Below are 24,088 nucleotides of genomic sequence, written 5' to 3'. Positions count from 1 at the left end.
AGCCCAGCGAGGAGGGAGCAGCTGCCGAGGCCGAAGGCACGAGGATCCACAGGGCTGGGCTGGCCACAGATAGCGCTGTGCCCTTGCAGGCTGCAAGTCAGCTGCCTGAAGAGGCTGAGCCTCGAGGTCCAAAGCACCCAGAGGTCCTCACTTTCCAAGTGGCCTGAACATCTCCCGTGTCCCCCATCCCTCCTTGCTGGTGGGGCTCAGCATGGTCCTTCCACGGCTTTGGGGAGGGAGGACGGAGACAGGCAGCGAGACCTGGAAAGCGTCCATCCCGATGGCCACAGGAACTGCCTGAGACTTTCCAACTGCTTGCTGGTGAGGCCAGACAAGTTGGGAACATGGCCAATAGGTCCAGCCCTGGGTGCCTGCCTGCCCCGTCCTCCTCGGCTGCTCTCTGTCTGCCGCAGGAGCTCCACAGAGGAGAGCACACATGGGTGCTGGGGTGAGGATTGGTGCTCTAGGTGCTGGGTCTGAGGTCGGGTCTCCGTGGCAGGCTCACCGCGGTGCCCTCACCGAGCTTGCCATGGCCAAGCTGGGGAGGGGTTGGGCTGAGCACCCCACAGCCTCCAGCAGGTCCCGCTCTGTGACACCTCTGTGCACGGGGGAGCAAGGGCAAGGGGAGCCCCCGAGAGGGAGCAGGGAGCCTGCATGGCCCTGGGGCATCCATGCAGATGTGGGGACTTGGCATCCTCCTGCCCCTGCCCTGCTGCATCCCTACCCCAAGGCTCACCTCTCCTCCCCCCCGGGGTGCGGGGCTCTGCCAGGGACCCCAGGGCCACAGGAGCTGGCTCGCACGGTGCCCCCCTTTCCAATCTCCAGTGCCTGGGGGTACCTGTAGGAGTCCAAGTGGTTCCAGCCATGTTCCTGCAGCCTTTCCTTGTCCTGCTGCAAGCCGAGGTGACCCAGGCACCTGCCAACGCCACCGGACCACTCCTCCCTGTTGCAGGGCCACTGGGGAAAGAACAAGGACACACACCAGCAGCGTCACACCAGGACCACGACGTCCCCACCTTCACGTCCTCACCCCGCATGAACCAGGCACATTGCTGCTCCTCCCCTTTCCACTGTATCCCACTGCCTGTGCCGTGGTGGCTTCACCAGGCAGAGCACTGCCACGGGGATGGGACCTCACATCTGCTGGTGGCCCCACCGCCAAAAGCAGGTCCCCCGTTCCTTGAGCCCCCCAAATCCCTCAGCTGAGCTCCAGATCCCCACGGAGACCACAGCGGTACCTCTCCTAGGTGGCCGTGCTGGCGAGTATCCGGCGTGCACCTCGGCACCTCCCGGCAGGGCCGTGGGGGCGGCTTCAGGGTGTTGTGGGTCTGGCGCAGCAGGGTCTTCTGGCTGTCCCCTCCGTGTTCAGAGGACGCCCAGTCCAGCTGGCTCAGGCAGGTGGCCATGTGCAGCGCTGTCAGCGAGCAGTCGCCCAGCCCCGGTGTGTCCCTCGCCAGGACGGCCGATTTGGGTCTCTTCTGCCGGCCCACGCCAGGGGGGCTGCGTGGGTGTCCATGGGACAGCCCCCCTGGCACACAGAGGTGCCGGCTGCCCCATCGCTCTTCCTCTGATGGCAAAGGTATTCGTGGCCCAGGGGGACTCTGGCACTGCTGGCCCCTGGCCGGGCTCTCCATCTGCTTGTCGTGGGCTTCGCTGGCACCGGGGGCTGGCACCCACGTGTTGGGGACCCCCTCGAAGATGAAGTAGGCTGGGTTGGTGTAGCCAGCGGCTGCCTCCGGAAGGCTGCGGGGCCGGCTCCTGCAAAGCAAGGTGGGCGAGGGCTCAGCATCACCCCACGGTCAGGGGTCATGGAGGCGCAGAGCCTGGCTGGGATACCTGAGGCGCTGCAGGGGTGGCTTGGGGCACGTCGGGGCATCTGCTGCCGGCTCGGCGTCGTCCTCTTCAAAGCTGATCCACTCTGTAAAGGCACCGTGGTTCGATCTCTCCCCACTGGGCACAGCCACGCCGTGCCTGAGTGTGGCCCCAGGGCGAGGGGGCTGTCACACAGCCCCATTACCGTAGAGCCTCTCGCGGGTGCTGCGCCTGTCCTTGGGGACCCGGACCTTCATCCAGCCGCGCATGGAGCCCGTCTCCTCGCCGCGGTGGAAGAGAAAGGTCTCAAACTGCTGGGCCATGCTGCCGATCATCGACTTCATGGCGATGCAGCACTCGCCTGCAGGCACAGCGCACACCTGCGTTACCCCCCTACCACCCCATGCAGCTTGGGGGGCAGGCGAGACCCTCGTATGCAGCAGCACCCTGGAGCCGGGTGGGTGCCAGAGTCCCTCCTGCCAAGCTCTAGCTGCAAAACCTTACACCCAGCAGGCTGTTACCTGTGCCCTGCTGGGGATACGCTTGGCATCCCCCCATGCCACCACAGTGGCCCCCAGGCCACCATCCCGCACGCACCGTAGGACTCGCAGCTCTCCACCCCCTTGATGCTGAGGAGCAGGTGCTGGTCCCCCAGGTACTCCAGGTCCGGCAGGATGGGGTGCAGCTGCACATGGAGAGAGGGGTACTCGGGGGGGCTGCTGCAGGGCAGGATGGCACTGGGGTGGCTCTGTCCTGGGGGGGACGGTGACAGCCCCCTGGCACCCCTTGGGGTTCAGGGTACAGAGCCAGTGGGACGGATGGGGAAGAGGAAGGAGGAGGATGCTCAAGGGCTGGGGGGGCCAGTGTTTGTCCCCCCCCTACCCAGTGCATACCATAGGCAGACTCTTTGCGGACCAGGCCAACTTGAGGAAGCCGGGGATGTCGCAGCTCTGGGAGGTGTTCTCCCCACTCCGCTGGGCTTCTGACGGGGGGAGAGAAGGGGACACAGCTCCAGCGGGGGCCGGCTCTCCCCCGCGGCACACCCCCGGCACCCAGGGGCCACCTCACCCTCCAGGCAGTACGAGTGAAACTCGATGTAGCACTTGCTGCGGCTGGCGGTTTTCACGATCACCTCGATGCTCTCCCACTCGATGCAGGCCAGGGGCTCGGGGTCGGATCCGGGGGCTGCAGGCAGGTACCGGCAGGTCGGCGTGCGCCGGCCGAGCACCCGCAGCCAGGGCTTACCCCAAACTGGGCACAGGAGGTGACAGACCCCAACCCCTTACCCTTCTTTGGCACAAACTGCGACGTTACTCCCACCTCGAAGGTGGCAAAGACGGGCGAGTGGTCACTGGTCACGATGTCATCGGTGCAGCCTGGATGGCGGGAGGGGGCAGCTGGGTGACAGGCCCCGAGCCGTGGGGTCCCGGGCAGTGCTCGCCATGCCGGGCTCCCCCCAGCCCTGGGGTCTCACTCACCATAGGATTTACAGACTACATGGGTCTCTGGGTGTGACTTCCACAGGATGCGGTCACACCAGGAGGGGACATTGATCCTCACCTAAAAATGGAGAAAGCATCTGGCTTCAGTGCCCCCTCGGGTCTGGCTCCCCCCCAGCCCAGAAAAGCACCCCAGCACCCCAAAAAGTGAGCTACCTCCTGACCAGACCCACACTGGGCGGGGGGAACAAGCTGGCAGAGGCATGGAGGCTGAGCACCGCTGCACAGCTTCCCCCGGCACCATCCCAGCCTGGTGTCCCTGTACCCCGGTGATGTCCTGCGGCTCAGCAGGAGGCTCCAGGAACTCACCCCCGTGGGCTTGAACTTCTGCCACATGTAGCTGTCCCGGGAGCCCCGCTCATACCGGTACGTGGGCGGGAAGGAGATGTCACCCTCACCTGGGAACCAAGACACGGAGATGGCATGGGGTCCAACGTCCCTGCCTGTCCCCCTAGCTGCAACCAGCTGAGGAGAGTCCCCACGGGGTGTCATGGTCCCCATCCAGGACTCACACCCCAGGCAGCCCGGCAGGGACAGGCTGTGACTGTCCCTGTGCTTGCACGCTCTCAGGACACAGAGCCCAGGCATTTTGCTTGGTGCACATCAAGGTCCCCGAGGATTTCAGCATCCTGGGACAGGGCACCGCAGCGTGCCGGAGGTGGCACAGGGAGCGGGACGCAGGGACAAGCGCAGGGGCAGGCATCCCCCCAGCCACCCCCCTTGGTGGGGGAGCCCTTCCCTCTGCCCCGACACTCACTGAATCGCAGGAACACCTTGTTCTTCTCCCGCTCCAGGTTGAGCTGGTCAACAGCCAGGAGGGTTTCAAACTCCTTCTTGGTTACGTGGGCAAGGATGTCCTGCGCCAGGGGAGGATGGTGTGGTGAGCCCTGGCTCTTCTCACCCCTGCGGCTGCACTGGTGCCATCACCAGCGTGCCACCGTCCCCAGCCGTGGTGCCTGCAGGGTCCCACCTGCACATCCATGTCCAGGCGGTAGTTGAGGTCCCCGAACCAGAAGAGGTGGGTGAAGCGCAGGGTGAGGTCGAAGGCGCTGAGACGCTTGTCACCCAGAACCAGGGAGCGCAGGATGTCACTGTAGTTCTGGTTACGCCTGCAGAGGGGACAGCAGCACCGCATGAACCTCCCCAGGACACCTCAACCTCATCCTGCCCCTGCCAGGTGGGGACAGGAGGGGGACATGGACAACCCCACAGCCCCTGGGGCTCCTCCAGCCCCTTGAGACAGCTGCCTGCCCAGGGGCAGACCCATCCCCCCACATCCCTCCATCACCTGTGGGTCTTCTCGCTGCCAGAGGCCAGGTGGCAGTTGATGAAACCAAAGGAGGTCCCATTGAAGAGGAAGGAGACGCCCACAGCTCCCTTGTTCCCTGCAGGGATGTGCTGGGCACTGAGCTCTGGGGTGGGTCTCGGAGGTCCTGAGATGGCCCCCAGGCTGCCCCCTCGCTCTGGGGCATCCCCTCCACCCCGTCCCCATCCCTACCCAGCGTGTTGGCGATCCCGGTTTTCACGCTGGAGGTGTGGACGTGGCTGATGCGCCGTTCGTGCTCGGGCTTCACCAGCACCACGATCTTGATGCTCCAGAGGCATTGCAGGGCGACCTGCGGGGGGGCGGGGGGTGAGCCTGCCTGCTCCCCCCACATCACCCCATGGCTGAGGGCGGTGGGGACAGAGAAGAAGCAAGGTGAGCCAACCCATCCCTCAAAGGTGGCTTCTGGGGAGGGCACTCCCTGCATGGGGTCCACTGGGCATAGGAGGTTCCCTGGGCTGCGTTTGGGGTGGGATAGGACCCTGCGTTTGGGGGTAAGAGCCCTGGGGCAATGGCTACTGGTAACTAGCTCCTTGAGACTGCCAAGGAATGGCTGTAGCTTGCCTAGCACAGGGTGCCCCCCCAGACACAGCCGGAGGGGTCCAGGCTGCACCCCACCATTACCACGCGGTAGTCGATGGCCATCAGGGTCTTCAGAGATGCGCGGAGGAACTCGACCCACTCGCGGTCACCCAGGGAGTTCTCCTGGGTGCCGATAACGTAGATGTCGTGGGGGATGCAGGCAGTGGTCTCGTCCTGCGTGCGCCCCAAGCCCCTTGAGGTCAGCCAGGAGGCGAGGGAGCGGGGTGGTGGGGTGCTGCCTGCGGGCAGGGGACAGCAGGTCACCAGAGGGGACAACACAGGGCTGATTCCAGGCTCCTTGAGCCCCTCTCCGCCCTCACACCCTGCGCATCTCCAGGAGCTGCTGGGGATGGGAAGTATCATGGTCTACCCACCCACATCCCAGACTGGGGCTGGGATTTACTGCTACCACCCAAAACCCTCCCAGTACCCCAGCATCTCTGTTTCCCTGGCAGCCACCAGGTGAGTGGATCCCGATGGGACGGACAAACCCAGAAGTGGCCAGGTCAGGGTCTTCAGCCTCCTGCTCCCACTGAGGACCAGCTTGGACCTCAGCTTTCCTGGGGCAGCTCCTTCGCCTCCCAAAACCCACCTGGGCTCACAACGAGCTGTGACAGCCTCCCAGGACAACATGACCCCATCCTAGCCCCTTACCCATGTTCCATGTCCCAACATAGACCGAGATGAGGTCAGGCTCATCCAGGTTGGAGTGCTGGATCTTCATCAGCTGCAGCAGCTGGCAAAAGGCCTCTCGCTTCTGCAGGATGATACGGGTGTCTTAGGGTCCCCAAAGCGGAGCTGGGAGCCACAGCATCCCAGAAGGTGCCAGTGGCAGCTGGATCAGGGGGACATCACCTCCACGCATAGGAACCAGCTTGCAGGGCTGGTCTGAACCCCGAGACCATCCATTTGCTGCATCCCTACGTAACGGCTCTGTATTGCCCCCGGACTCCCAGTGCCGCTTACCCGTGCATTGGGGAAGACAAAGTCTCTGCTCAGGCTCCTCTGCGGCTCCCGGTCGTACACCAGCCTCACCTTGCTCTGCACGCTCTGGTATTTGATCAGCTGCAGGACTGAATGCCGGGCATGAGGGGGGTAATAGTGGTACCCACCTCCTGCCGTGGGGGCCAGCAGGCAGAGTGGGATGGGGGCTCAGGACGCAACTGGGTCTGCAGTCCATCACCCTGGCATCAGGCCTGTGCCAGGGAATCCCACAGCCCTGCGGCACCACGTCGGCAGCCGGCGAGGTGGTCAGCAGCCCCTTACTTTTGTCCTGCGGGATGGTCTCCTCTGGGGACCCGCTGCCCTTCTTGGTGATGGCCACCGTGCCCGACTCCACGTCCACCGTCAGGGCCGCCCGCTGCAGCTTGCCCACCTTCACCTGCAGATGGGGACGCGGTTCCCGGGTTGGGCCCGTGCCTGCCCTGCCCGAGCAGTGACACCAGGGACCCTCTGTGCCCCCCGCCCTCACCTCGAAGCTCTGCACGGCCAGGGGCTTGGCGGTCGGCGGGGGGACCGCTGCCACGCAGGGCAGCGCCAGGTTGTGTCTCGACACCGTCTCCTGCAGCGACTTCAGCACCTGCCAGAGAGACGGGCACTGGTCTGGGGGGACTGGGCTGACTGGGAGCCCTGGGCACCCTGCGCCAGCCCGTCCTGCCCCAGGGGGCATCCCGGGGCTGTGCCACCCCCCGTAGCTTGCTTTGCTGGAGGGTTCAATTTAGGTGAGGGGTTTGCTGGAGCAGAGTGAGGTTCCCCAGCCCAGGGTGGCAGTGGAACCAGGCAGTGGCTGCCATTCACAGTGGCCATGGTCCCCCTGCACCCAGCTGGGCTTCCCCAGCCTGGTGTCACGGGGAGCTGGTGTGGGGGTGTAGGCACCTTCTTCTCCAGCGAAGAGAGGAGATGGTTGACAGTAGATATCTTGTTGAGGAGCAGCTCAAGGTCTGGATCGCTGGTGAGGAGGCCCTGAGGGGAAGGACGGACATTTTTGGGGGTAATGAGTGGATTCCTCCCGGCAGGTCTGAGCTGCGCTCCGAGACATGGGGATCCCCGGGGCGTGTCAGGGGATGCAGCTTCTCCCCCTACCACGTCCTGGAGTGGGCACAGAAATGAGTCCCTGCTTGTCCCCAGCCCACAGGGATCCAGGTGCCCCCTGGCAGCTGCAGGAACCCGGCACACACACCACCCGGGGACCACCAGCAGTGCCACGGGGCGTGCGGCACCTTTGGGTGCCAACAGGCACCAAAATCACTCTGACCCCCTCCCCTGCAGACCAGCTGCCCCTGGCCACATGCAACAAGGCACCTGCAGGCAACTGGGGGCTGTGGTGGCCCGAGAGGGGCTCACCTGCTCCCTGGCCGGGCTGCGAGGGGACGCGGGGGGGTCAAACACCCTGGCCAGTGTCTCCAGTCCCGCCAGCGTGAAGTCAATCTCACTGCAGAGGAGAGGAGCAGGTGAGAGCCAGCACAGGCATCTTCCAAGCCTCGGTGGTGATGTTCGGCCACCACGAAGGGGATGGGAACAAGGTGGGTGGCCCCAGGGGGTGGCCCCCCCGGGCCACTCGCCTGTGCAGCGCCCGGCAGGCGGTGACGAGCGCGGTGCTGAGATGGCGCAGCTGCGGGTGCCCATGGCGCAGAGCCTCCAGGTCCAGCTGCAGGTGGTGGTTCAGGTACTCGGCCATGAAGCCCATGAAGTCACTGGCCGGGCTGCGAGGGCAGGTGGGCATCTTTGGAAAGATCTCCTTCCCCTGGGGCAAGCCACCATCTCCAGAGAGGGGTGGCCGTGCCCACCCCATTGCCTCCGTCACCCTGGGGTGGGCAGGGGCGCGTTACCTGCTGTGGACCTGCTCCTGCAGCCTCTGGTGCAGCTGCTGCGAGATGTGGGTCCGGCCGGCGATGGGAGCGCTGAGCCACGCGCCCGTCCCGGCTCCCCAGGTCGGGACCGCGCTCGCCGTGTGCCCACTGCCTCGGCCGTCCTCCCCGTCTGCGGGCAGGGGACAGCCAGCTCAGTGGGACCCCCTTCCCACTCGCAGCCCCACGCGGCCCCCGCCGCCCCCTCGCCAGCTCACCTGAGTCCTCGTCGGCCGCCTGCCTGGCCCGGTGCACGGGGTAGAGCAGGGGCGTCACCAGCCCGTTGTTGGGCTGCTGGTAGGCGCCGATCAGGTCGGGGAGGGTGCGGAAACACTTGGCCTGGATGCCCTGGATGGTCTGGGGAGGCAGAGAGGGCGGGAATGCCATCACGTACCTGCCTCCACCGGCTCCACGTGCAGGGGCAGACCCCCACCAGGCTGCGGACCAGCCTGCCGTGTCGGGCAGGACTGTCTCCCAAAATGTGGTCATGGCGAGCTTTAAGTGCCAGCTGGATGCTGAGCTCACCCCAGCCCCTGGCAGAGCAGCAGAGCGAGGAGAGGAGTGCGGAGACATGTGCCTCGAGCATCAGATGGGGATGCTCCCTAGGGACCCTCAGGATGCTTTTTTTAGGGTGTCGGAAGGAGCTGGGTACCAGGAGAAACGTGAAGTGACACCAAAGAGGGGAAGTGAGGCTAAGCCGGTGGCCAGGACAGACAGCACAGGGACAGATGTTGCAGGGATCGGGGCTGCGTGGCCAGGCTGGGGCAGGGGATGGTGGCAGGAAGCGGACAAGCATTTTGCTGTGCCACCCCTGGTGGGCTGGTGGCAGCCATGGGGCTGTCAGGGAGGCAGCCTTCCCAGGCGGCCCCGTGACGAAGGGGTGGCTGCAAAGCGCTCGCATCCTGTCGTGCCGGGCGTTGCAGGCAGCTCATGCAAAAACCAAACCGCACCGCTCGCTCACAGCACCGGCACGCCGGGGAGGGCAGACACCCCAGCCCCTTCGCACCTGCATCCTGCCCACGTCCCAGCTCGTAGCCGGTGACCCCCCTGGCATGGCGCCTGGTGGCATTAGTCCGGGCAGGGAGTGCACCCCAGCAGCATTCAGCCTCTGGGCATCCACCGCTGCACCCACCTGGACGGAGAGCAGCCCCTCGTCATCAGGGAGGATGCGGTAGGTGTGGACATGCCGCTGGAACCTGGGAGAGAGCAGATGAGGATCCCCCATCGCACCCCCCACAACACCGTGGGCACGTGGCAGCGTTGGGGAGTACCTGGCACCCAGCCCTGATGCAAACACCCCCATCCCCTGTGCAGAGAGAGGAACTGAGCTCTCATTTCTGGAAATAAAAGCATCACCCTCGGCTCTGGGTCTGCACCCATTTGCAGGGGAGGGTGCGCCACCTTCAAACAGCACCCTGCCTGCAGCAGCCACGGCACGGCCATGTCCCCGTCAGCGTTCGCTGGAGCACCTCATGCAGCAGTGAGGGTTTTCAGCCAGCTGGAGCCGGGCGCTGTGCTCCCCGTGACTGTGACTACTCCCTCCAAGGCCACCACAGCACCCCTGCCCATGCCATCCCGTCTGGCATCAGCCTGACCTCCAACTCGGTGCTGGGACGCTGGCAGAGCCGGGGCGGCTGCCGGCTGAGCCCCCGGCATGCCCCACACCCCCCGCGCCCCTCGGCACCATGTGTTTGCAATTTGTCCCGTGCGCTGGGCCAGGCCAGCCCAGGGAAAAGGGGGGTGGCACCCCGCCAAAGCCGCCGAGGCGCCGCCCCACGCGGTCCCCGCTGCAGACGTGTCGCTGGGCTGCAGGACGGGTGCAGGCAGCAAGGCAGGGTGCAGGCAGCTCCCGCAGCAGCGCTCTCAGGGGCTGCGAGCCCGGTCCCAGGCACAGAGATGGCGAGGTGTGGGGGGGATGCGGCCCCCCAAGTCCCGGCATCTGAGATGTTAACAGCAGGCGTCGCGGTCCGGATGCGGCCGCGTTGGGGGTTGGAGGGAGAGGGGATGTTTGTGTTCGCAGAGGGAGGGCGATGCGAGTCAGCCTCTCCCTCTCCCACGCACGGGGCCGGGATGGCGGGCAGCCCGAAATGGCTCAGCGTGCCCTGGATTTCGGGTTCTCCCTTCAGCAACCCCAGTGCCAGGCAGGGCTGCTGGCCCAGGCTGCCTGCTCCCAACGACACGGGGTTCTCCACTGGTCTGACCCGGGGATCACTCAAAAACCCCTGTGCTAAAGACCTGGCACCCCGCTCACCCCGCCGGCATCCCTGTAGAAGCCTTTTCAACGAGGTTTTGGCAGCGCCAGCCTGAGGGGCAGTACCAGGAATTGCTGTGCCTGAAGCCCGGAGTGGGGAGAGGGACAGAGGGACCCCGGCAAGGGACAAGAGCGAGAAGACACGAGCAGAAGCCAGGCAGGTGACTCACAGGAGGCAGAGGGCATACGCCCCCGAGACCGACTCGCTGTCCCGCACCAGGAAGCAGCCGTCCCGCCCGGCCTTGGCCAGCAGCTCCTCCGCCACCACCCGGCTGATGTCCCGGTGGTACCAGCTTGCTGCCGCCATCCTCCAAAGCAGTGGGACACCAGCTGCGCGTGTCCCCATCCCAGCCCCGCATTGGGGCTCAGCAGCGGATGCTGGCCATCGGCTGGCCCATGGGGTCGGTTGGGGAAGGTGAAGGTGGGGGCGGCGTGGGGGGACCAGCCCCCTGGTACCCGAACAAGCAGGTGGCTGGAGGTCCCAGAGGGTGATGTGCAGCCACCCAGGTGATGCTCATGGGAACGGGGTGTCCCATGGCAAGGCAGCGTAGCAGGAGCAGGATCGGGGGGGCAGCTGGGGGAGGCTGGGGGTCCAGATGCTCCTCATCACGGGGGGTTCCAGCCTGTGGGGTGCACGGGGGCAGAGAGGGGCAGATCAGCAATCGCATCTTTCCTGCAGGGGGGAATCACCCCATGCTCCCGCCCCAGCCTGGAGGCCACCATCCTGCCCCGGTGCGTGGCAAGGACAGGCCATGCTGGCATCCTGGTGGCACACGGAGGCTCAGACCTTGCCGGACACACTCACCGTCCCTTGCAGATGCGCTGTGGGGCTCCTGTGGGCTCTTGCAGGGTGCTGGGAGCAGTGAGCGGAGCTTTCGGAGTGCAGCCAAGCAGGACCGGAGCTGCGATGCTGCACCGTCCGCCCTGTGCTTCCTTCCACGGGGGCCGCCGGCAGCCCTGCCCGGCACACGCTGCCCGTCGGGGCGGCCGTACGGGCTCAGCACCCACCCCGCTGCGCCCGCTCCCCAGCCCCACCGGCCAGGCCCACCCGCTCGGTGCCCCGTGCCGCTCCCTCGGCACCACGGCAGCCGCCGAGCTCTTCCTCCTTCTCTGCGCTCTGCTCGCCCCACGCCAGGACCAGCCTCCTCGCTCCTCCTCCCACTCCAGCCCCGCTACAGGGGGAAGCCTGCGGCCATGCGGGGCTGAGCACGGCAGGGTGAAGGACAGGGAACTGCTGGAGAGGGGACAGCAAAGGGCTACCAAGGTGCTGAGGGGACTGGAACACCTCTCTTATGAAGAAAGGCTGAGGGATTTGGGTCTTTTCAGTCTGCAAAAAAGACGGCTGAGGGGGGATCTTATCAACACTTATAAATACTGAAAGGGTGGGTGTCAGGAGGATGGGGCCAGGCTCTTTTCAGTGGTGCCCAGTGACAGGACAAGAGGTAACGGGCACAAACTTGACCATAGGAAGTTCCACCTCAACACGAGGAGGAACTTCTTTCCTTTGAGGGTGGCAGAGCCCTGGCTCAGGCTGCCCAGAGAGGTGGTGGAGTCTCCGTCTCTGGAGACATTCCAAACCCACCTGGAGGCGTTCCTGTGCCACCTGCTCTGGGTGACCCTGCTCTGGCAGGGGGTTGGACTGGGTGATCTCCAGAGGCCCCTTCCAACCCCTGCCATTCTCTGATTCTGTGATTCTGTGGGTGCAGGCAGCAGCAGTCCTGGAGCTGGGGCTCTGCTTCCCCCCCGCTCCCCGCTGCTCATCTTCCCCGGGGGCGAGGGGCAATGGAGAGGAGAAAACCCCATCCCTCGGACAGGACCCTGGGAGAGGGGACTGCCAGAAGTGTAGCACACATGTGAAATGTGTTTGGGGTGGCAGGCAGCCTCTGGGCAGTGACTGAGCTGCCCACTCCTGGGGACCTCACTGCCCGCGCTGGGGCTGAGCTCTGCTGTTCGCTGCCGGCCACATGGAGATGGAGACGCTGTGGGCATCAGGCAGCCAAGCGAGCTCAGCACCCGCGATGCCACTCATGTCACCCCATCTGTGGGTGCCCTGCCTCTGGGCAGAAGGGAAGCGGGGTTCAGGGGATCCCGGGAAAGGGTCAGGAAGGCAGAAGGCTTTTCACAGCAGGATGGGGCTGCAAACAGCACCAGGGTTCCTGCAGCTCCCAGGCACAGACCCAGAGGTTTTGCTCCTCGTGGCTAGCAGCGAGTGGGCCGTGCACGTGCCAGCGGTCGCCTGGGCAAGTGGCTGGCTTGAGCTGCACTAGGGTGATTAGCACCAATTAACTACAGATGAGCAGCAGCCACCATCTGCTGCCAGAGTGCTTGGGAGCACCAGGGCTTCTCTGGGGGAAGGTGGGACAGCAGGTTCCTGACAGAGGAGGAGGAGGATGATGAGGATGAGGATGAGGATGGAGTTCCGTGCTGAGCCATGCTCTTGGCTGTCTGCCACTCTTGGCATCACGAGCTGACCCCTGCAGCCATGAACCCAATGCAAAGGGACTAACCCCACCACCATCTGCCCAAGCCCACTGGTGTGGATGTGCGAAAAGCCCCTGCCATGGGTTCCTCCTGGGCTCCCAGCCTCGAGAGGAACCTGTGGCCAAGACCACCAAGAAGTTGTGCAGCCCGGTCGATTTTGGGCTGTCAGCTGTGGGCCACATGGCAGTGGTTGCATTTCTCACCAGCGCCCAACATGGGGAAACACAGTGATGGCGGGTCTGTGCAGGGACAGCAGCTGGAGACCCCCGTTCTGCTGGAGACCCACCAGCGCGGCTCCATCCTGTTACTTAACAGCGCAGCAATAATTCCCCATGGCTGCGGAGGCGCCTGGCTTCGGATTAATGCCATCCACGCCACTTAATCCAGATCAGAGGAGGAAGACTGGGAGCTCTGAGGGGCTTTGAGAAATCAGCAGTGCTGGCTGCGGGCTTTTACGTAAGGCTGCTGCGATGCACGGTGCCGGAGGCTGAGCCGGGACATTGCCAGATGCACTGGCACCAGCACGCAGGGAGCTCTGCCAGCACCTGGGGACAGCTGTATTTTGGAAGGCAACATGGACTTCACCGGTGCCAGCTTGCTGCGTGGCTCCAACCCCACCAGGGCTCCCTTCGGAGGGCAGACCCTGCGAGCGAGGGCACCAAAGTGGGAGATTCGGGAAGCCCTCAAGGAGGCAGGACACTGCAGGGCACTCTCCATCGGGAGCCAGGGATGAAGCCGGGCTCCCACGCACTCCACCAGCCCCATGTCCACCGGCCTCCTGCCCCTGCTGGAAGTGGCTGGTTGAGCTGTGCTTCACACAGTGCATGGACCCGGAGGGACATGTGGGATGAGGCAGATGAGAGGAGCCTTTGGCCATTTATTAAACAGGAAAAAGGAAGAAGCCCTATCTCATTTCCCTATTATTTTTAACACCACACTGCATCCCCCAGCTTCCTTTCCCGGTGCTTGGTTCAGAGCATAGCATGAGCACGGGAAGGGATGTGGTCTGTCCGCCTCACCACAGTTTTCGGGGTCGGGGGGGCAGGGGAATATCTGCCACCCCACCTGGGCAAGGTACCCCTGGCTGAATCCATGCAGTCAAGATTAACCCGAGCTGAAGCTGCCCAAAATGATATTTGCTCACCATCCTCACCATGCTCCGCAGAGCCTATGGCCCTTGTGAACAGCACTGGTCTCAGGGGCCTTATTAAGAGCCTAACGAAGAGCCACAAACAGAGCTCAGGATTAGATGCTGGGGGCGGCCACTCCGCCATTCCCTGCCCCCCCGAGCCAGGCAACAGGCATCCAGGTGGGGCTGCCTCCTCCTCCTCCTCTTCCACCCACCAGCAGGAAGGTCACAGTTCACGTGTCCCCCCGACCTTGGCAGAAATAGCACCCACTAATCTTCAAACTAAGCAGCTCTCGTGTGTGCAATTAAAGAAATCACAAGTCCCGGCCCCAGGCAACGTGTGCTGACAGCTAAAGCCCTGGGCAGTGGGGCTGGCACGCTGTGGTGGCTGGTGGTGTCTCCCAGTGGCTCCTGGTGGCCCACAGGGCCAGAGGCACAGGTGGGCTGCATTTGGGATGGGTTGGTACCCAGGTGATGAAGGTCATTGAGCTGATCCAGGGTGCAGGGAGGAGGCTGTTGGCAGCTCTGGGATGCACCGGTGAGCAGAGACATCCTGACCTCAGTGCTGTGCTCTGGGGGCTGAGCCAAAACCAAGCATGTGCTCAAAGCAAAGGGCCTGGTCAAGGAAACAAGGGCTTGAGAGATGCTGGAGGTAAGGAAGATGAGTGGGGCCTTTCTGGAGCAACTTGCAGGCTGCCCTGGGCTATTCTTGTGATCTGCGCCCTGTCCCCAGGGCCAACACAGGGGTAGCATCCCCACGAGCATCCCACAGCCACCCCTGCGGGAGGGGGATCCTGTGCACCAGCTGCAGCTGAGGAAGGAGGGTAGTGTGGAGTGCTTCCCTCCCGGGCGGCCGTAAGGCAAATCCACTCTGCGCTTTCAACAGTTTTCTATTTGCAGCAGCAAGCCTTGAATTAATGATGTGCTAATTGGGTCAGGCGAGGTCAGCCCGCCGCGTTATGAAATGATGCGGGGCTGAGCAGATTGCCCAGGCGGTGCTGGGGGATGGTGGCAGGTCCACGTCGCACCACCAAGGGGTGGCTGGCCCTTCCCTGCTGCTTCAGGAGGAGTGAAGCCTGGCATTGGAGTCGCCAGTGCAGCCTCAAGCCTTGCATGTGCTATTGCCCCATCGTCTTGTACATGAGCGTCCCCATGGCAAGGGTGGCCCATGTGCCCTGGGCCACAGCAGGTCACCTCTAGGTGACGAGCCAGATGATAGGCATATTGGCTAGGCAAGAAGCTGCCTGTGCACCTTCTGTCCATCTGTTAGCCATCCAGCAAAGCGCGTAAGGGAGGGATAAAACCTGGCAGGCTCCTCTTTGCCCTCTACCATCTCCCTCCAACCTTCATGCTCAGGGCTGGTCCAGCTCCACTTGCCACGGGAGCAGTTGTAGAGAGCCCCCATGGGAATCTGTGCCCCTGCCTTCACCCCTGCCCACCGGGAGCAGAGCTTCCACCTCAATTACCATCACCTTCCTCCTAAGCCCACTTTGCCAATCTCCATAAGCTGCTTTCTCAGGGCTCCGGCAGCAGCCGTATTTATAGCCCACTCTTACTCACGAAGCGTCTCCCCAGTTAATAAACTAATAGGATTCTTCACAAAAGCACCTCTCCCACGGTACGGACACACACACACCCCCCGCAGCTCCAGCCAAAGCCAAGTGGGTGAGATCAGACGCCAGGGGAGGGACTGCCAGCGGGGTATAAGAAGCTGCAGGTCTAGGAGCAGCCCATAGTGACTGGGTGGCAGTGGGACGTGCTGGGAGAGGAAGAGGAGAGCATCTGTCTGTCCATCTACCCCCCAGGTAAGTGCTGCCTGCTCTGCTGCCTGGGCCCTGCCAGTGTTTTGGGGCATGGATTCTGCTGTTTTCTAAAACCCTTGGGGGCAGGGACTTTGGTGCCTGACCATGGCTGGAAGGAGGGTGGTTTAGGGCTAGAAGGGAACATATGTGGCCACCAGGATTTCAGTGTGGCTGAGCCAGAGGGCATGGGTGGAGGGGTTGGGTAGCAGCATGGGAGAGTTTAACTGAGCCAGGAGGGGTCCGGGTCCCCTCTCTGGGCTTGGGAGATCATAGAATCATAGAATGCATTGGGTTGGAAGGGACCTTTAAAGGCCATCTAGTCCAACCCCCCTGCAGTAAGTAGTTCAGGTCTTCTCTCCTCCACTTTTCATTGCCTCATCCCCAGTTCCCAGGCTCTGGAGAGGGCTGAGGCCATGGCACCGTTTTGCTCCTGCTCCCTTTGCACCTTCTCTTGCTGCTGCCCAAGAAACCCTGCAGGCAAGGATGCCCAAGCTTCACATCCCCCAGCACCTGAGGGCATCAAAGATCCTGAGTTTGGGACTAATCCCTTGTTTTCCCGTGGGGAAGAGGATCATCTCCTCCTCCCATATCAATTTCTTCTTTCTCTCCAGCATCCCTGTGGTTGCGTAAAGAGGCAACACTGCCCACGTGCCCCTGGGGCTTAAAATCCTGCCTGGACTTAAGCTCTGCTAATGTCAGAGCTGCCTAACTTTAAGAAGCTGAGCTCATCCTATCTAATCTCCCAGCGAATCAGCTGGTGATCAGTGCAGTATTTACAGTTTAATTCTGGATGCCAGGCTTGAACAAGCAAAACTCAGGCAGCACAGTCGGGCAGGGCTGGGCACTGCCCTCCCAGAGCCAGCTCTGGCGCTCCTGGCCGGCGATGGGGACAAAGGGGCCATGGGTTGGGGACATGCGCCCCAAGACCCCCCTGCCCACGGGGCGGTTAAGCTGCCCTCGACCTTTCTGTCTGTGGTTTCCTCACTTTTCTGTGAGTGACGGGACAGAACAAGCCTGTTCCTGCCGCTAAGCCATGACAGCCAATTTCCTGCAGACAAGAAAAATTCATAAAGTTGAGACTCCGTAAGCCCTTTTGTTCATTTTCTTGCCTTTCCCAGCCTTGAACTCACTCTCTTGGGAGTCACCCCTGTGCTTCCTATTTTCTGAAGCCTGCATGGGGCATTGCTCTCCCTTTTTCTCTTCCACCTCCTCTTCACTGCCTTTTTGGCCAGGGACAAGGGGTTTGTTGGGCTCAGCCGCCCCACCGGGTCTCCACCTGCTCCTGTGTGCTTTGTGTGTGCCCTGAAGCTGGGCAGCTCCAGCTGAACCTGGAGCATCCCAGCTCTGCCAAGGCAAAAGGCCCAGCAGCACCGTAGCCTGAGGGCTCTGGAGTTCAAGTTTGTTGGGAGACGAATGATTTCGTCCCGTTGGCTGGCGATGGCCAGCGGCTGCCCCTTCCCCACCGCCTCACGCAGCACTTCCTATCCATCTCTCCCTACAGATCCCCCGCCTGTGTGGCTGCTGACTTAAAATGGCAGACGGAGCAAAGTAAGTGTCTTTTTTTTCCTTTTTTTATTTTTTTTTTAAAATTGGGATGGAAGAGGGCACTGCAGGACAGGAGCAGAGGGAAAAAGTGAGCCCCCCCGGCTCCCCGCACCCACTGACCCCACAGGCTGGTACCTGTGCTGGCTGTAGAGAGATGGAGCGAGCCGTCATGGAGCCAACAAAGCACCTTCTCTGTTCTTCTGCATGTTGGTGCTTTTTCACGTCCCTTTAAGACACAGCCAGCTAATGCAACCCCTCCTCGATGGTCACACACTCAGCTCAGGAGCATGATATCCCTCGGGGCAGGTTTGGCTCTGAATTTGCAGGACACTGAACTCCCCATGGCCAGGACACACTGTGCACACTCTGGCGTAGCTCTTGGAGATGCACCATGCTTGCAGGGAAGCCCTCGCCCTCCCTGCCCCAGGGACACCAATGGCTGCCCCCTCCCTCCCTGCCCCCGGAGTGGGCTGTGCTGCATCCAGCCTCATCCAGGGCGTTCCCAACCCATCTGTCTGTGTTTCCTCCACAGGGTGTTCAAGAAGACCAGCCCCAATGGCAAGGTGAGTCCATGCACACAGAGATGGGACCGTGTGCCCCGTCCCTGGGTGCGGGTCAGCTCAAGGGGCAGGCTGTGCTGGGGCTCCTCTGGGGTGGCTCTGCCCATGGGACGGGATGCAGGCTGAATTTCCCTTCCCTGATTGATTCCTGCTAATCCTGCCACGATGCCACCACAGGGCTCGCTTTTCAAAACAGAAATAAAAAAAAAAAAAATCTATATGGATCCTTAAATGCAACCTCTGGTCCAACATGCTAACAGCAGGGTTAACGAGCCCCACGACACAACCCAGGGCTTGAAAATTTTGGCCAGTTCAATGGCAAACACTAACCTGTTTACCTCTTCCCTTTGCACGCTGCCTCCAGCTATCCATCTACCTGGGGAAGAGAGACTTTGTGGATCACGTGGAGTCGGTGGACTCTGTAGGTGAGTGTGGCCATGCCCGCCACGGAGGGGGAAGCATGGGCAGAAAGCAGTGTGGGGAAACCAGTCCCTGTGCTGGTGGCTGCTCACCTCTGCTTCCCGCCGGAGCAGGAGGAGCAAGGGCAGCTCTGGAGGATCAAACGTCCCATTTTCCTGCAAATACCCTTACAGAAAGATGGTGGGGAAAGGGATGAAGTCCCTTTGCCAAACAACTCGGTCACGCCACTGGTGTTGACGCTGAAGGAGGCATCGCCATCCCCCTGACTAGCAGCTCCCCTCAGTCACCTTCCCAGCCAATGAGCAGATGATTTAACTTTTAAAAACACTGGTTTTTTGTGAGGATCTTCCTAGGTGACTGAGCTCACTGGCCCTTCTTCTCTGCTTGTTTGCAGATGGCGTCTGCCTGATCGACCCGGAGTACCTAAAGGACAGAAAAGGTATTAAGACACAAACCCCCCTGTTATAAGGGGGAGGGTTGGAAACCAGTTCAAAGTTCACAAGCAGCCTGGGACTGTAGTCAAGTTAAATCTGCAATGGGTCGTCTACAGCTCGTCATACATCTGGGCGACGGTGGCTGACCTGGCAAGGAAAACTGCCTCTTTCTTCTTGTCTTTTCTGCCTGGGGCATTGGCTCTGAAGCTACCCGTGCCTTGCAGAAAGATGTGATACATCTTGTTAACTTGGTGTTTGAGGTCTGGGTCCTGATAACAGGGTCATATTTCTCCTAAAGTTATTAAAGTAGTTTTTCTTTCTTTGTTCTTTTCTCAACCCCTTTTCCCCCTGTGCCTTCCCTTTACCTCACCCTTCCCCTAACCCCACTCCTCTCCATTTCCATCTGGCTTCAGTGTATGTGACACTGACTTGCGCCTTTCGCTACGGCCGAGATGACCTCGACGTTATCGGCTTGACCTTCAGGAAGGACCTCTATGTCCTGACCACCCAGATCTTTCCACCGGTACCGGACCAGGCACCCAAAACCCTCACTCCTTTGCAGGACAAGCTGATGAAGAAGCTCGGGGAGAATGCCTACCCCTTCACCTTCGAGGTAGGGGCTGCTCAGCCCTTCCTGATTGCACACCTCCATAGTGTGCACCAGGAATCATCTCTGGGCATGGCCTTTATTTACTTTTTTCTCTCTTTCCTTGTTCTGCCTAGATTGCCACCAACCTGCCCTGCTCAGTCACCCTGCAGCCAGGACCAGACGATGTGGGAAAGGTGAGCTGCTGTCCCCAACCTGTGTCCCCTGGACCCCTTCTCCCTGGCAGGGCATTAAGTTATGGGGTGCCAAAAATGAAAGCTGCTTCTTTTTTGTGGGGACATGGCCCATGGGGTGAGGGTTGGGGAGGAAGGATGGCTGGAATTGGGACCAGGATCTCTGGGGATGCAGTGGAGGAAGGAAGCGAATGAACCTAAAGCTCAGGCAGCTCTGAGCCCCTCCTGCTTAGTGACTGTACGTGTCCCCCCAGGCCTGTGGCGTGGACTTCGAGGTCAAAGGATTTTGTGCTGAAAATCTGGAGGAGAAAATTCACAAGAGGTATTTGTAGGGGGATCCCTTTCCTGCCCCGTGGCACTAAAACCAAACCACCGGATGGTTTTGGGGTGGCCAGCTTAGGGGTCTGGCCGAGGACCTGCTGTCAGCCTGTGCCCCACTTAGTTCGGGTCCTTTGCCTGAAGGAGGGGCAGTGGGCCACCACATCCTAAAGAGAAGGCTGCAGCTTGCATCCTTTGGCTAGGGACACTGTGATGTCCTCGAAGGCAGCCGACGTGTCCCCCTTGAAGGCTGCGTCACCACGTCCCAGCTGGGGGGACCGGGGTTGACGGCTTCTCACCCCGCAGGAACTCGGTGCGCCTCATCATCCGCAAGATCCAGTTTGCACCCGTGAAGACAGGGCCAGCCCCAAAGTCGGAGACCACCCGGCAGTTCATGATGTCTGACAAGCCCCTGCACCTCGAAGCCTCCCTGGATAAGGAGGTCAGTACAGAGGCTGTCCCCTGGCTCGTGCCACCACGTGTCCCTAGAGACAGGGACTGGGATGTCCAGTCGTGTAACTGAGCCTCTTCCCACCGCAGATCTACTACCATGGAGAGCCCATCAACGTGACTGTCAATGTCAACAACACCACTAACAAGATTGTGAAAAAAATTAAGATTTCCGGTGAGAGGGAGCAGGAGGGGCACATCCTGGCACGCACCTCATCCCAGTCTCCCTGTCAGAGATGAGGACTGTGTGCCTGTGCCTCTGCCATGTCACCAACGCTGCACCCTCTTGTGTCTCCTCAGTTGATCAGATCACAGACGTGGTCCTCTATTCGCTGGATAAATACACGAAGACTGTGTGCAATGAGGAGATAAAGTAAGTAAAAAGGGGCAGGGGGTGGCCAGGGGGAGGAAGAGAGAGGAGGATGAGGGGAGAGTGATGGGGAGAGGGTGTGGGGAAGACGGTTTTACACCAGACAGCAAAAATATCAGGGTTAGAAGAGCAGATGCAGAGGAAGCAGAGGAGAGGGAAGGCTGTGGACACCGTGCCTCCCCCAGCACAAGCCAGTGTTGGCTGGGGATGTCCCTGGGGGGAAGGTGCACAGCTGCCCTGGGCTGCTTCCTCTCCTCGCTTTGCATCTCTGAGGCCAGACACAGCCGCTGCGCCTCTGAGAACGAGGAGGGCTGCAGCAAAGGCGGAGGGTAGAAAAAAGAAGTGGTTGTATAAGGGAACAAAAGGAGGAAACAGAACCAGGCAGCTGCATGAGGAGGGCAGGGCAGGGGGGTCTGGCTCTGCCCAGGTGCCTGGTGTGATGCTGAACATCCCCAGTGGGTGCTGAGCACCCACCAGGCTGGTGCTGGCTCTGAGCTCTCCTCTCCCACTCCTTCCAGTGAGAACGTGGCGGCCAACTCCACCTTCTCCAAAACGTACTCCGTCACCCCCACACTCTCAGCCAACCGTGAGAAGCGAGGCCTCGCTCTTGATGGCAAACTCAAGCATGAGGACACCAACCTGGCCTCCACCACCATGTAAGCGCTGGGCGGGCTCCCCCTGTTCCCTGCCACAGTCAGACCCTTGCCTTCGCCCCACTCCAACAGCTTCCTGCTGCTCTGGATGCTCTGGGCTCCCACCAAGGGTCTCTCACACTGCTGGTGCCTAAGCCCACCCCATCCAGCTGGAAAATGTAGGGATTTTGTCACATGGCCACAGACCCACCTCTCCATCTCATAGGAGAGACGTAGCCTCCCAGTTCCAACGAAAAGCCCCTGTATCCCTCTGCCAAGCTGCATTGGGTCTTGTCTTGGGAGTAAATCCCAGCTCAGGCAGCTCAGGTGGCCTCCAGAAACTGCTCTGTGGCCTCAGCCAAGTGACCTGTCCTCCCCTCTTTTTACTGCCACATTGTATTGTCCTCGCCTGCTACACCCAGTGTACCCCACACGAAATGGGGCATGGAGACAGCCCCGAGAGCTGCTGTGGGGGAGCGGACGGGGTCTACAAGCAGCACTGCCCACCTCACCACTCTGCTCTGCCTTTCTCCTAGCCTGAGACCCGGCATGGACAAGGAGGTGCTGGGTATCCTGGTGTCCTACAAAGTGAAGGTCAACCTCGTGGTGTCCCGAGGAGGGTGAGAGACTCTGCGGGCGCAGGAGTAGGGACCATCTGCTTGGGCCGTGCTGTGGGATCTTGTACCACTGGGCAGACGATGAAGGGACTCGTGCCATGGGCCCCCTTGTCCCTGTCCCACTGCCCCGGGCTGTGGGGCAGCTGGGCACTGGACTGCTCTCTGACTCCCACCCCTCCAGCCCAATCCCCTCTGCCCTTTACTCCCATTATAAATCTTCTTCTACCTTATTATGAATCAAAGTCTAACGCCTCTGCTCTTCTGCCTTGACTGATTTCTGTCCCTTCTCTCCCGCTGCCGCAGCATCCTGGGGGATCTCACTTCCAGGTAAGGGGGAAGCTGCCTATAGGGCCGAGCACGGTGTAGTGCTGGACAGGTTTATTGAAAGAATTGCTTTTTCTTCCAGCGATGTTGGTGTCGAGCTGCCTGTCATCCTGATGCACCCGAAGCCTGTGGACAGTAAGTAATGCCTGGGATACTGCTGAAACACAGGGGAGGAACTGTTCAGTTGGGAACTGGTAAAAGCCACGCTGATGCAGCCACCTCCATGCAAAGGGCTGTGCTCTGCCCCAGTGTCGCTGGCTGTGGGACAGGAAAAGCTGGTCCCTCTGTCTGGGACCAGCTGTTGGGAGCAGCTCTCCTGCCTGCAGCACCCTGGCTGCCACCCATCTCAATGTCTCTCTTTCCAGAAAAACACCTGAGCATTAAGAAGAGATGTTAGTTGAAATGTCCTTTCTGTATTAACCTGCATGTGTATCTCTCTTCCAATCCTTTCCTCCCTGTGCTGTGCTTATCAATGGACTACAGATAAACCAAGGTAAAGAGATGTTCCCTTATACCTCAAACCAGTATTTCCTCTAGCACATAAACCATACAGATCCATCACAGATGGATGTGATGCCCAGCTTGAGGTTACATCTTTGGATTAATCATCCAGGCCTCAAAGTCCTGAGCCCCTTAGTCACAGCAGACAGCATGACACCCTCTGCGGTAGCACAGGCAGTGGGGCATTGTCACGGGCTGGGAGGATTCAAATGCTGGGCTCAGCACACGTTCTGCAAATTCCAGGGCTTATTTTACAACGTCACAGTCACAACTGCCACCACTGGACATAACATCCACTACAGTTTTTGTCCCCGCATGCTGAGGTCCCTCGACTGCTGGACGCGGTGCTGCTCACAGTCTCGTGCCCCCGCATGCTCCCCAGTGCCAGAGCCCTCTTCTCCTCCCACGACATGAGCTTATTCCAGCTGAAGCCACAGCTGGGGTTGCTTCCCTCCGGGAAGCTGCAGCGTGCCAAACCCATTCCTGGCAGCCATGCCTGGCAACCACAGCCGCCAACCAGCCCCACAGACGGCCCTGGCTTACAGAGGCCCAAAAGGCTGTTTTTCTGTCTGGTTACACCCTGCAATGGGACACGAGCACTGGGATTTGGAGCCTGGAAACTCGGGCTGCAACTGCAGAGCTTTCACACCAAAGCCTATCAGTTTCTCAGCTCAGCGAGGATATTTAAACTTCCAGAGCAGGAAATCTCTTGGCCTGTCCCCACCATCGCTCCCTGTAGATTTTGCCAAGTCGTTTCACATTTGCAGGCTTTTGGAATCAGTTTTGCTGACTCTTTTTTTCCGTTTTCTTTCCCCGCTTTTCATTTTGTGGCTCTCCCTTGATGTCATCTGCTGCTTGCCTTTTGCAAGGAGGTACCTAATATCTTTGTCTCCACTTTAATTTCTTTTCCTTCCCTTTTTTCCCTTGGCAATGCAAAATATTGTCTTAAAAAATGCCGAAAGTTGCAGTTGCTCTCGCCCAGCTCCTCCGGTCACGCATGCTCGTAGCCGAGACAGCGATCTGTCTTGGATTTGTGTGCTCGGGTTAGGCCATGGCTCACAGTGACCTGACTGTTCCCTGAAGCGTGTGGGGTGGCAGGGCCGGGGCGAGCATCAGCAGGATTTGTACACTGTCCCCTAGTAAAAGCAGGGTTTAGGTGTCAGCAGGGATTTCACCCAGTTTGCTGAGATGCATGTCAGGCAGCCAGACCATGGGCTCACCACGCTCTGCTCTCCCTTCCAGCGAGGAGGACATTGTCATCGAGGAATTCGCTCGTCATAAACTCAAGGGGGAGAAAGACGATGAAGATGAGAAGGAGGAGGCTGACAAAGAGGAAAGCTAACCTGCTGCCTGCTCGCACGGACGGCCACCGGTCCCACACGCCCCACTTTGGGACGTAGATGCCCGTAGC

At 61.0% G+C, this 24,088-nt stretch overlaps 2 protein-coding genes across 2 annotated transcripts; one reads left to right on the top strand and one right to left on the bottom strand.

The window, feature by feature from the left end:
- LOC134521056 (phosphatidylinositol 3,4,5-trisphosphate 5-phosphatase 2-like) lies at positions 1-11,429 on the bottom strand. The gene is made up of 28 exons (XM_063347118.1): positions 11,120-11,429; positions 10,485-10,937; positions 9,196-9,259; positions 8,282-8,420; positions 8,046-8,196; positions 7,779-7,919; positions 7,561-7,648; positions 7,093-7,179; positions 6,689-6,796; positions 6,484-6,598; positions 6,184-6,290; positions 5,872-5,974; positions 5,260-5,456; positions 4,810-4,927; positions 4,600-4,696; positions 4,282-4,420; positions 4,069-4,168; positions 3,621-3,709; positions 3,291-3,372; positions 3,099-3,188; positions 2,881-2,997; positions 2,706-2,794; positions 2,410-2,497; positions 2,018-2,173; positions 1,837-1,918; positions 1,239-1,758; positions 737-957; positions 1-261 (listed from the first exon to the last, which is right to left on the bottom strand). Exons 2-28 carry the CDS (start codon positions 10,658-10,660, stop codon positions 207-209), a joined length of 3,519 nt encoding a protein of 1,172 aa, XP_063203188.1. The 5' UTR covers positions 10,661-10,937; positions 11,120-11,429; the 3' UTR covers positions 1-206.
- A 5,828-nt stretch (positions 11,430-17,257) lies between these two features.
- ARR3 (arrestin 3) lies at positions 17,258-24,019 on the top strand. Its single transcript, XM_063346400.1, has 16 exons — positions 17,258-17,274; positions 17,804-17,834; positions 18,196-18,256; positions 18,646-18,690; positions 19,099-19,298; positions 19,409-19,468; positions 19,720-19,787; positions 20,090-20,225; positions 20,324-20,408; positions 20,534-20,606; positions 21,122-21,259; positions 21,772-21,855; positions 22,156-22,179; positions 22,259-22,315; positions 23,225-23,233; positions 23,920-24,019. The coding sequence occupies exons 1-16, from the start codon at positions 17,258-17,260 to the stop codon at positions 24,017-24,019; spliced, it is 1,188 nt and encodes a 395-aa protein (XP_063202470.1).
- The last annotated feature ends 69 nt before the right edge of the window (positions 24,020-24,088 follow it).

This window comes from Chroicocephalus ridibundus, chromosome 9 (genome assembly GCF_963924245.1).
Source record: "Chroicocephalus ridibundus chromosome 9, bChrRid1.1, whole genome shotgun sequence".
In the NCBI taxonomy this organism is placed as follows: Eukaryota; Metazoa; Chordata; class Aves; order Charadriiformes; family Laridae; genus Chroicocephalus; species Chroicocephalus ridibundus.
This window is presented reverse-complemented; position numbering and strand designations above follow the sequence as displayed.